We start from the raw sequence: 11744 nt of genomic DNA on the forward strand, positions 1-11744 counted from the left end.
CCATGGTGGCAATGCGAGCGCAACCCAGTCGGATCCGTCTTCATTATCCACAACAAGACCCGCAGCGGTGAGGGGTGTATACCGCAACACGGCGTTTGCTGCCGTGCAGCATGCCATTGACGAAGTGGTTAATCTGCGCTTCCGCTGTTTTCAAAATGAGCCGCTGCTGGAGACATCCGCCACGAAGTTCCCACGCAAGCTTCCACAATTCCACGAGGAGAATAACAACCCTGACCTCCTGGCCGCTTTTGCCCCACTTGCATCCCCGTCAGGTGATCACCGTGCGGATGAGGTGCGCATTACGCTGCACGCCCCCGTGCTCTTCAGTCAAATCCGAAGTTTTCTCCACATGGATATGGAGGGGTTTCGTGCATCGCTGGGTGCGAACTGCGTCTGGCGGCAGGCACTCTCACCCGGAAAAAGCGGCTCCACACTAATATACTTCGGCAACTTCGTTATTAAGAGTGTCAAGGAGAGTGAGTTTCGCTTCCTCAAGAATCGCTTTCTCAGCAACTACGCCGCGTTCTGCGAACGCAACCCGGACACGATGCTGCCGCGGTTCTTCGCGCTGTTTTCGTTCTCGTGGCTGCGGCTTCGCTCACGCAAGCGGTATGTGCTCATGCAAAATGTATTCTCTACCCGCTACTACATTCACCGCATTTATGATGTGAAGGGCAGCACTATTGGCCGCTCTGCCAGCACTGAAAAAGCGCCTCGCACCGCGTTCGGTGCTCTTCTTCTTAAAGACAATGATCTCCCAGCACAGCTTATTATTTGCGGTCCGCTACAACGCGCCCACCTCCTCGCACAGTTTCGCTCTGACACAACTTTCCTGCACTCGCTAAACATTGTGGACTATAGCTGCCTGATTGGTGTGCGCAGCCGCGTCTTTACGCGAANACAACTTTCCTGCACTCGCTAAACATTGTGGACTATAGCTGCCTGATTGGTGTGCGCAGCCGCGTCTTTACGCGAAAAGAGGGACCATCCAAAACTATTCTCCTCAAAGAGCATCATGGAGGTTTGTGGCAGCAGACACTCGCCTCGCCGGCTATCGGTGTTGGCACCGAGCAGTCGCTGGAAATGGACAACAGCTGCATCTATGGCTGTGATGGGGGTTTGCTCTCGCTGCCCATCTACGCCGCCGGCGACGACACAACGGCGCGAGAGGATGTGTACTATCTCGGTATCGTCGATGTTCTGCAGGAGTACACACCGACGAAGCGTCTTGAGAACTTTGCAAAAGGGCTTTGGAGCAACCGGCAACAGATAAGCGTCGTGCCACCCAAGGAATTCGCGGAGCGTCTTTACAAAGTCATGGAGAATATCACGGTGTGAGTATCGCTAGCATGTGCGGCGAGTGTGTGTGTGTGCTATTCCTGCTCCACGGCGTGCCAAAATGCCGTTGTACTGCGACGTGTCGCGTTCCATTTTTCTTTTTTCTTTCTGCCCTGGGTCCACTCTGAAGGCTGAATCGCCCCTATTCGTGCTGACGACTTCACTGTTGTTGTTTTTTTTTCTTTTTTCCCATGTCGGCGTCTTTCTTATCGTGTCGCTCTGTGCGTCTGTGTCGATTGCCATTCGTTAAGCAAAAATAAACATCAGGCAGAAAGCAAATCACATGGCAGCACGCATGTGTGCGAGACCGCGTCCGTGACCGTGGCCACAGAAGCGCGGCGGCGGAGGCAACACCAGATCCGGGTTATCTTTATTCGCAGCCCCTCGGATTGACCGCTTTGGGGGTGGGGGTGGGGCGTGGCGATGAATTGTGGTGGATCAGGGCTCCTCGCGTAAGGGCGACGATGATGAGGGCGAAAGGCCATATCCCCGATTCAATGGCCGGGGTCACACCGCCGGGAAATACCCCGGCCTTTGTGAGCCATCGCGACGGGATGTGGCCACCGTGAATTTCCCCACGTTCGCCGTCCCAGACAGTAAAGCCCCCCCCCCCCCCCCCTGGAAGGTGTGGAGAAGAGCATCAAAGCATTCCTCCGCCTGAGAATGCGCTGCCGTCCTATGACAACCACCGCGTAGTTCTGCCCCTCTTTGCTCTGTCTCCTTCACTCTCTTCCGGCCTTTGCTCTTCTCCCACGCAGTCTGGTGGGGAACGACTCGCCTGCGTACGTGTTTCGTTTTTTGTGTCTTCATTGTGCTGTGAATGTCTTGTCCTGGCACAGTGTGCAGCGCGTGCAACGGGGGCTGCAGAGCGAATCGGCAGAGCAAGACGTGAACGTAGCACAGCCCGACACACTGATGTTGCGGTTTCAACGGACGGCGGGGGCGGCGGCGACGTGAAGCGTTGGTATGGTCGGAAGATATAGTGAGTCGCAGGGGGGGGGTGACACGCCGTGAAGGATTGAAGAAGGGTGGTGGCGGAGGCAGCCGTTACCGCCGAAAGAAGCAAAAGCCCCTGCACGTTTAGTGGGTGTGGGGGTGCATGATTTGAGTAAGGGTCGTTGATTCTTTTTGGTTTGGGGAGGGGCGTGTGGGTGTGTTGAGGAAATAACCATGACGTGGGGGCGTCAAGGGGAAACAGTTGTGCACCCAGTGGAGAGTATCGCAGAAGAGGAAAAAAGAAACAATTTGATTCTCATACCCGCTTTTGTTAAAAAAGTTCTCTGGAGCTCCGTGGGTTTGCGTAATGACTGTTGCCGACGCCGCTTTACCGTGTGTGGCTGTCCTTCCCGTTGCACTGTTGTAGAGATTCCTGTGGCATGTCGAGCACGGCATGCGAGGTTGGTCAGATGCCGGGGGCGGCGCCATGGTGCTGGCTCTCCCTCTCCCACGAGGCCAAGCGCGGTAGTCGCAACGCACGGGATGATGGTTTCAGTGAGGAAACACATCGGGGGTGGAATGGAGATGGCGAGGACGCCTTGCGAGTGCGTCCGCCACGGCCGGCGCTGCCACGCGAGGCGGTGCATCCTTTCCTCTACAACCGTGACGCGTCACAGAGCCCACTGCAGACGTTGAAGCTTATTGTGCTATCCCTGCTTCTTCTTCCGCTCCGCTTGGTGTACGTGGCGCTTTTGCTCACAGTGGCGGCGGGCCTCTCTCTGTTCGCTGAGGCTCGCGGGACGACGCGGCGGCGATGTGGGGAGGCGGCCAACGGCAGCAGCAACAGTGGCCGACAAATTATTCGCCGCTCCGCGCGTAGTGCGCGGCGTTGGGCCACGCTGGCATTTGGATACTGGCGTATTGGGCGCGTGAAGCGTGTGAACTACGGCCGACACACGAATGGCACCTACGCGGAGGCCCCCATCGTTGTGGCGAATCACTGCACGCTGCAGGACGGGCTCCTGCTGTGCGCCGAGCACGACGCGTCGCTCGCCGCAGGGGACGTAGATGCCGCGTTCTTGCGGCACCGAGAGGCATCGCACACGGCGTCGGAGAGCGACAGCAGTGGTTCGCCAGCAGACGGGAACAAGCCGCCACAACAGCCTCAGCAGCAAACGCATTGTAGTGGGCGGGGCAATGGCTGGCGTCCGTCTGTTGTTTTCCCCGAGGCGTGTTGCACCAATGGACGCGCGCTGATTCAGTTCGACACCGACGCCTTCGCCCCTGGTGCGCCCGTGCAGCCGATCTGTGTGCGCCACCCGTACACGCACTTTGACCCATCCTGGTGCGGTGCCAACTCTCCGTGGGCGATGCTGCTGCAGACGATGTGCCAGCTGTACAACGCGGTGGAGCTGACGTACCTACCCGTGTACGCTCCCACACTTGCGGAGCAGCAGGACTCTGCCCTCTACGCAGAAAACGTGCGACGTGCGATGGCGCACGCAATGCTGTTGCCCGTGACGGCGCACAACAGCACAGATGTGCGCCTAATGCTGATGGCCCACCACCTGCAGCTACCGTTCGAGGCGGTTAATGTGGAGGCCGGCCACTCGCACTTTTCTGCAGTGCCGTACAAACGTATGGAGCGTATGCTACAGCGGTTCATTGCCGCCCTGAACCCAAGAAGCAAAGCGTCGTGTGAACAGGCAACGAGCCAACGGAGTGAGCATCAGCAGCATGTGGAGGGCGAAATCCGCCAACGCTATCGCCATGTGCCGGAAGGGTTCATGACACCACTTGGGTTGGGCGAGTTCCTCGCACCGTTCGGGGCTTACCCTATTCTCCTTGAGCGGCTTCTACAGCATCTGTCACGGCATGCTTCTGTGCGGGGTGTACACGTTGCATTTCGTGATTTCCTCTCGGCGATGGGCACGGAGCCCATCGCGTTGCAGCAGAGCGTGGGCTCTCCTTTGGCTGCGCGCGCGTTGTACATTGATGAGATCAAGGAGGAAGACGAGGCCCTGACAGCTGCGCTGCGTCGGACCTTTGCGATGATCCTGCTGGTAGGTGAGGCTCTCCTGGCTCAACGAGAAGAAAGACAGGGCGGCGGCGGCGGCGGCGGCGCGCACGAATCATCAGTGCATGTTGCTGGTGGAACTTCCTCAACGTGTTGCACGTCGATTTACGGTCACGAGATTCGCTACCTATTCCAAGCGTCCCAAGATGGCGTGATGCACGCGGCTGTGGCTACTGTTGCTGCTGTGAGCAGGTCGGTGGGGGACCGGCGCCTGAGTCGCGGTGCCTTTGACGCGCTCCTCGACATATTGCTCGTTCCACACCACTCGACAATGTGGCGTGGCGGTGTCGCTAAGTCGTCGGCGCAACTCGCCGAGGAGGACGCGCTCTTTGCATACATTTGTGGTGGTGTGATCGCGTCATCATCATCATCATCAGCAGCAGCAGCAGCAGCAGCAGCAGGATGTGCTACAGACGGCACCGCGTCACACGTGACATTTCCCGCATTTCTCCGCTTCGCCCGCAGACACCGTGCCGTCGCGGAGTACTTCCACGCCTGCTGCGAGCACTACCTGCTGGGCGATGACTTGGCATGACGGAGGAAGGGGTTGGGGCGGGATGGAATCAAGCATGAAGGCGGTTTGGCTTTTGCGACCTTGGATTTCCTTCTTCTCGCCAAGCCGCACGGGTGTTGTTCCTCTCTCCCTGTCTGGATGTGCTGAGACGATCATTGTCATCATCGCCATTTGTTCTCTCTCTCTCTCTCTATATATATATATATATGTCTGCCGGTTGTAGTTTCATCTTCTCCGAGTTTAAACGCACATATATACTTGTGTGAATAGTGTACGAATATACACCGGTCTGTATAGGAGAGGGGCGAAACGCTGCGACTGAATGCGGAATGATGCCCAGCAGACGCAGGCTTCTTCTGAAGCCAACACCCGCGCCGCGACTGTAGGCAAAGGGGATTCCAAGTCTGTAGACGTACCGTCCCTGATGAGCACCGGCCTCTTTCAAGGTCGTGTCGAGTCGGTGTACGACCGCATGCAAGCACGGGAGCAACAAGAGAGACGCGAGCAGCTTAGCAGCGCCGCCACATGCTCGCCGTCAGCGATCAGCGCGCAAGATGATCAGCGGAGCACCATGGCGCAGCGCCGCCGCGATCCGATGGTTTCGCTCGCCCTTCTTGAACGCATGCGACTTGTGTTTGACCTTTGCGAGTGTCGGCAGCAGCGGAAACAGCTCTCGGTGTCGTGTTTCGATAACCCTGCCAACGGCCTCCGCGGGACGGAAGATGAGCTGGCAGATGTGCTTCGCTGGAAACAACAGCAGGAGCACATGCAGCAGCGTCTCGGTGCAGAGAATGGACGTCCCCGCAGTGCCGGTACTGTCTCTACGTCTGCGAGCGACTCGCCGTTCCCGGGTATTCCGTTTTCGGTGTTTGAGCGCGAGATTCTGGAGCCGTTCTTCGACGCGTTCTTCCCGCCAGAGAAGACACGGCGACCACCCACAGCATCTTTCCTCGATGGCCTTGACGACGGCACTGGCAGTCTCGTCCTGAACATGACGACTTCAAAGTCAACGCTTCTCAGGGCACCGTCCCGGTCGCAGTTGTTGACGCGGTCGGCGCCGCGCTCATCGTATGAGCGGCGGCGCGCCAGCCACGTGGAGGCGGCGGAGAATCTCTTCTGCGTGATGGACACCAACGGCGACGGTTTTCTTTCATGGGACGAGCTTAGCAGTTACATCCTGCAGAGCGGTCAACGGCTGCTGCTGGCGGATGAGTACCGCGGCGCTGGCAAAACAGTTGCTCCCACAGGGACAAGAGGTAAGAGTATTAGTGATGGCACGAAAGACTATGCAGGTCGTGCGTTGAATTACGCGCCAACGCCAACAAACAGTGGTCCCTGGCAACAGCAATACCCGCTGGTACGCTACCTGTATCACACAGAGCCCATCAGCCGGCTGATCTTTGTCAACCGGGGTAGGCGCTACATCACAGCGGCTTGGGACGGGCTCGTGAAGATGTGGCGGCCTGAACCACGCCTCGCCGACGCGCGTGGGAAACCCGCAATTGTGCATGAACGCAATCTATTCGCCGCAGGTGCACCGATCATGGATATGGTGCTCGCATCGGCGGAACTTGGTGACGCCGAAGTCCTGACGCTGGTGGCGATGGACGGCACTGTGACACTGCTGCGCGTTGGGACGGGCGAGGTGCTCAAAACGTTCATTGGTCGCGCTGTGGAGCCGGTTGGTGTGGCCATGTCTAGCCCCTGTATTGCGTCATCTGCAACGCATCAGCGCAAGTGGCGGCCGGAGAATCTCGTGGACAATGTGGCCGTAGGGGGCGACATTCGCGATAGCATGGACAGCGCCACGGTGGTGCTGCGGCCTGAGTTCAAGGTGCGGGCGTACCGCCGCGAGGCGATTGAGATGTTCTTCACCGATGTGTCACGCTACTTCAATGGGCTAGATGTGGTGGCACCAACGTATGAGCACCTGGAGCGGCGCCAATCGGTCAAGGCAGATGTTTTGGCGCACTTCGGCGGTGAGGTCGGTCATCTGGGCGAGTGGTCATGTAGTAAATTGCCGGTGCAAAACGGTAAGCGGCAACATATTGGATCCACCACCGTTGTCAATCAACAGGGGAATGTCGGTGGTGTTTGGAACGATCACCGCGACTCCAATGGTCGTGATGTAGCTGCTGTTCACAATAGCGATAGTGATGACGATGGATGTTACGACGATGATGAAAACGACGGTAGGTATGGTGATGCTGGTGGAACTGGCAGACACCAGCGGCGAGAAGGGAGTGCCTTGCCTATGTTGAGGCACCGACGACGGGGCCTCCCCCGCGAGGGTGACAAGTCCTGGTTTGCCTGCTCTGTTGCGCTGGCGAAGTACGAGGCGACGAACTCTTCCTCTGTCCTTCCCAGTGGTGTCTTTTTGCTACTGGGCTTTGAGACAGGCGTCTTGCAGATGTACAGCATGCGCCCGCAGTGGTTTACAATCTCGAACCTCTCCTTGACTCGGGTAGAACCATCAACTGTGCATGAACCAGTGCTGACGCTGAGTTTGCACCGTGCTGCTATCACGAGCATCATAACACACGAACCAAACGACCTTCTCATGACGGCTAGCGACGACGGCAGAGTGATTGTGCGACACATGAGTCGAGTGCAGATGCCATTTGTGACGCTTGGCGATGGTGTGCCGATACACGGTGTGCCGCCGCCGCTGCATTCCAATGGTCACACCAAGCGCATCACCTGTATGTGCTGGAATGCCGCTCGCAATCTCGTTGTGACGGGTGGCGCCGACCGCTACGTCACATTTTGGGCACCATCCTCATCGCGGCAGCTCTACCGCGTTGATCTTCGCAGCTTTTCTACTAGCTCCGGCACCACAGGATATGCCATTGATGTTTCTTTCCTACAGCCGCCGCGACAGCCGCTGCTGGTGCTGGTGCTAGACTCGAAACGCATGCTGTACTTCTTCGACACGGTGTCGTACCAATGTCTGCACATCTTGCGCGATGAAACCCCCGCATCGTTGCGGGCAGGCGAAATGCTGCGGGCACGCTACGACGCGGTTGACGATCGATTGATCCTCGGGGGACGGTACCTGCGAGTGTGGGAAAGCCAGCAGCGCGATGAGTATCCGCATGACTACCGTGGCCACCGACGTGCCATTGTCGGGCTTGCGTTCCAGCGCAACTGGTCGTTTTGGGTGAGCGCCGACGACTCGGTCATTATTATATGGAATGCCGACGTGGCGGACTTGCAGGCGCAGCAGAGCGAGGTGAGCGAGCCGAAGACGGAAGAGAGCGTCAGCACTGACCATCCCAAACAGCGGCGTACTACCGCAAAGTTGGTGAATGACGGCTGCCGCTGGGCACTTGCAACAGGAGTGGCGCGGTCCTGGTGCGTGGAGGGGGGCATCTGCCACTTAGCCGTGGAGCAGACGGAGTCGGCGCACATTTTTGTCGCCCTTCTCCGCAAGCGGTGTATCGTGGAGTACAACAGCTTCAGTGGATCTGTGCTGCGCACTTTTGATTTCCCCGCCAACATGGGCGAAATTGCGTCGCTCGCGTGCGGCGTGGCGGCTAGTGGGGCATCGTTTATGCATCCTACCGCGTTTCTCTGCGGCACCTTTGAGCGCGAGCAGTCGGCGAACGGCACCACCGCACTGTACGCCTTGTCCTCGCAGGGCAGCACGGTGGCGGACGTCGGCTCGACCGGTGGCGTGCACCGCAGCATTCTGACAAACGAAGTTGGCGTGTCATGCGCGGTGATTGTGGCGTCGCTGGGTCTCGTTGTTGTCGGTCACCGTGGCGGCATTAGCGTGACGCCGGTGGATGAAGCCACGACGTGCCCCATCCCATGTCTGCGCCTCACCGACCGCCCCACGAAGAAGAACGACACTAAAAAGAGTGGCGCTTCAGAGGTGCGTCGATCGCTCGTCGCGCCGAACAGCACAGGCGGTTCTGGCATCATCCAAGTTAAACGGCGCTCCCTCGCACTTCCTCCCATCCAGCCACAGTTGAACAGTCACTGCCGCGCGTTACCGCACCTTGATCTTGTCGCGCTGTTCCCAGGTGCACTCCTGCACGACCCGGTGGCAATAACGCGGGAGTGCATGCAGCAGCGGGAGCGGTATCTTTTTTGTGACGAGGTGGCACCTACAACATCATCGGCTCATTCTTCGTCCTCGCTTTCAGACGCAAATGAGGGCAGTGCTGGTTGTAGCGGCGACAGTGGTAGGAATGGCTGTGATATCAGCGGAAGCGAGGAGTTGCCGCCATTGTTGCTCTTCTCGGAGGAGTTCATCGCCTCCGCTGGGGTATTGGGTAGCAGTTTTGGTATGTTTCTGCGGGAACAACTCGCAACGCTTGGCTTCGTTGGACAAATTGTGTCTATTGGTGAAACGGGCTACGTTACGAGTGGGAGTGATGATGGCCTTGTGCAGTTTTGGAATCTGCGAACTATGTCCGAGGTGATGCGCTTCCGTGTAACGCATGCTCTCGACGCGGTGACGGCAATGGATATGAGTGACAACGCGTCCCATCTCGCAGTGGGAGACGCAAATGGGCACGTTGTGCTGCTCGACCTGAGCGGCGTCAACTGGCTGTCGGCGATGCCACTTGAGATGGTCACCGGTGTTGAAGATGGCGTCCACATGCTGCAGCGCTGGCGGGGGCATCGTCAGAGTGTTACGTCTGTGCGGTTTGTGCGGCAGACCCGCGGCTTCACGCGTCACGGAACCCTTGGTGCCTTTACCCTACACCGCTCTTCACATGTGTCGATGCCCATTGCTGCGTCGTCTGAAGCTCGCGGCGAAGGCAGCGGAGTGAGCAGTAGCAGCAGCGCCGGTAACGCACCCATTTTTGTTTGCACAAGCAGCGAAGACAGTTACATCTACGCGTGGTGCTGGGAGCCGGGCCCATGTCTGGGCGGATCCGTGCACTGCATCGGCTGCTTCGGTGGTGGCGTGGAGGTGCCGCCCTCGCCGCCGCTGGGGAAACTGACGGACAGCGCATGGCAGGTTTTTGAAGTCGTCCGCAAGGTGTACTTGAAGGTGCGCCTCTTGAAGCCGGGCGGCGTGCTTAACGTGCCGAACATGCGAGCGGCGATTCACCGCGCGGTGGTAGAAATTATGGAGGATATTCGTACAGTCAAGGCGCGTGCGCCGCTGCTGCAGCGCACAGATGAGGCAGCCGTAGAAAGTGCTGCTGAAATGGAGACTACAACGCGGAGAAGATCAATTACTATGGACGAAACAGCTAGCAGTGAGCGGCGAGTTACGCTGGGACGTGAACGCAGGCGCAGCCGCACCCGCAGCCGAAGCCGAAGTGGTAGTCGCGGTCGGGCACTTAGTTTAACACAGCACGCCGTCGGCACGTGTCCCACAGTCTACGCGTTGGCCTTTGAAGAGGGGCAGTACCACGATCGTGGTCTCGTGGAGCTAATTGAGCGGCTCGTCACGGAACTGCGGGGCAGCGACAAAAAGCAAAAAACTGCGACGGCAGTGGGCGCGGGTGTGCAAAAGCCTGAATTGCAACCCCTCACGAGCACGTCGACGAGTAAAGAAGATACCGATGCAGCATCTCCTAGAGGTGAGGTGCGGCGTGCCACGCTTCTGCCGAGTACGGGGGGCTCCACGGCATGTTCCACGACCAGCGCCTCCCGTGTTTTTGAGTCCACCAGCTCTGGGCCGTTGCTGCAGCAGAACCAATCTCTTCCTGCTGCTTCTGGCGTAAATCCCCTCTCACGCATGTCGTCGCTCTCGTCGTGCGCCTCTCGATATGCAGCGCTAACACAACAGCAGCAGCAGCAAGGGCAAGGGCAGGAGCAGGGAGAGAGACTGGAGGATGAAGTGAGCACCGCAGCAGCCGGCAGTATATGCTTGCCGCGGAAAGCTTCGGACGCCTTCTCCCTAACCCTCTCGGGCGGCTCAGAGCCTCCACCGTCGACAATAGCACCAGCTATGGTGCGACGCAACCGTGCGGTGGAGGTGTACTCCCCATCCTCGCCGCTGGCGCAGATGCAGTCGCCGATTCCCCCACAGGATGAATACTGGGGTCAGCTGCCGCCCATCACTGTGAGCTACGAAACCGCCACGCCGCTCCCACGCCTGCGTTGCGCCAATGCGGGTGATGGTGCTTCTACTGCTAGCGACATGACCGTGCCGCACTGCTCGCTCGCAGAGGGGCTGCCGCCCCTCTCGCAGATCATCGGTCACCCCATGGACGACAAGGACGGCGCGCCGCGCCGTGGAGTGAAGGTGCTGCTGAAAGAGAAGGCGACACGCCACGCGTGCCACTCCTTCTTCTTTGAGCATTTGAAGGAGTCGACAGCGGAATCGCCGACTGTTAGCGCGCGCAGCGGTGATCCCGACCAACTCAGCAATGCACGGCGGGAACGCAGGCGCAAGTCGGCGTTGTGGGGGCCGGCGCGTGTGATGGCGACATTGATGAGTTGGCGGGCGCCGCGCATGTCACCGACCACTTCGTGCGGCAGCGACACCGACAGGAGCATTCTATCCGCCGGCGTAACAGAGGCGTCGAGTGTGGCGTTGCCGATGTTCCTTCCGCTCAGTTTGGGAACTGGCCACGATGTCGCGGCGCCCACGAGCCTGGAGCTGGAGAGACGCAAGAGTCTGGTGCTGACGCTTCAGGAGGAGATGGAGGCGATGAAGACCATTCTGCACAGCACGCTGCACCAGAAGCAGCTTCTGATGGCGGAGGAGCGCGCGACACTTGGTGGTGGTGTGGCTGCTGCGTCTGGTGGAAGGGGTGGAGGCGGCAGGTGAAGGTGCACACAGATGTGGAGGGAGCAAGTGAGACAGTCAACACCCGTCGCACTTTATTGGTGTAATTCTTGTCTCACCACACAATGTGTCTGTGGATGCTGGTTTTTTGTTTGTTGGTGTCTTTCTTTTTTTTTTTT

The 11744-nt window shown here is 58.7% G+C and overlaps 4 protein-coding genes across 4 annotated transcripts; all 4 read left to right on the plus strand.

The window, feature by feature from the left end:
- Window positions 1-349: 349 nt before the first annotated feature.
- On the plus strand, window positions 350-922 carry DQ04_05441000 (putative phosphatidylinositol-4-phosphate 5-kinase-like; the record flags this gene model as incomplete). Its single annotated transcript, XM_009314183.1, has 1 exon — window positions 350-922. One exon carries the CDS (start codon window positions 350-352, stop codon window positions 920-922), a length of 573 nt encoding a protein of 190 aa, XP_009312458.1.
- A 161-nt stretch (window positions 923-1083) lies between these two features.
- DQ04_05441010 (putative phosphatidylinositol-4-phosphate 5-kinase-like) lies at window positions 1084-1338 on the plus strand (the record flags this gene model as incomplete). Its single annotated transcript, XM_009314184.1, has 1 exon — window positions 1084-1338. The coding sequence occupies one exon, from the start codon at window positions 1084-1086 to the stop codon at window positions 1336-1338; it is 255 nt and encodes an 84-aa protein (XP_009312459.1).
- A 1376-nt stretch (window positions 1339-2714) lies between these two features.
- Window positions 2715-4886, plus strand: DQ04_05441020 (EF hand domain containing protein; the record flags this gene model as incomplete). Its single annotated transcript, XM_009314185.1, has 1 exon — window positions 2715-4886. The coding sequence occupies one exon, from the start codon at window positions 2715-2717 to the stop codon at window positions 4884-4886; it is 2172 nt and encodes a 723-aa protein (XP_009312460.1).
- A 301-nt stretch (window positions 4887-5187) lies between these two features.
- Window positions 5188-11607, plus strand: DQ04_05441030 (hypothetical protein; the record flags this gene model as incomplete). Its single annotated transcript, XM_009314186.1, has 1 exon — window positions 5188-11607. The coding sequence occupies one exon, from the start codon at window positions 5188-5190 to the stop codon at window positions 11605-11607; it is 6420 nt and encodes a 2139-aa protein (XP_009312461.1).
- Between the last annotated feature and the right edge of the window lie 137 nt (window positions 11608-11744).

This window comes from Trypanosoma grayi (genome assembly GCF_000691245.1).
Source record: "Trypanosoma grayi strain ANR4 Tgr_544_V1, whole genome shotgun sequence".
In the NCBI taxonomy this organism is placed as follows: domain Eukaryota; phylum Euglenozoa; class Kinetoplastea; order Trypanosomatida; family Trypanosomatidae; genus Trypanosoma; species Trypanosoma grayi.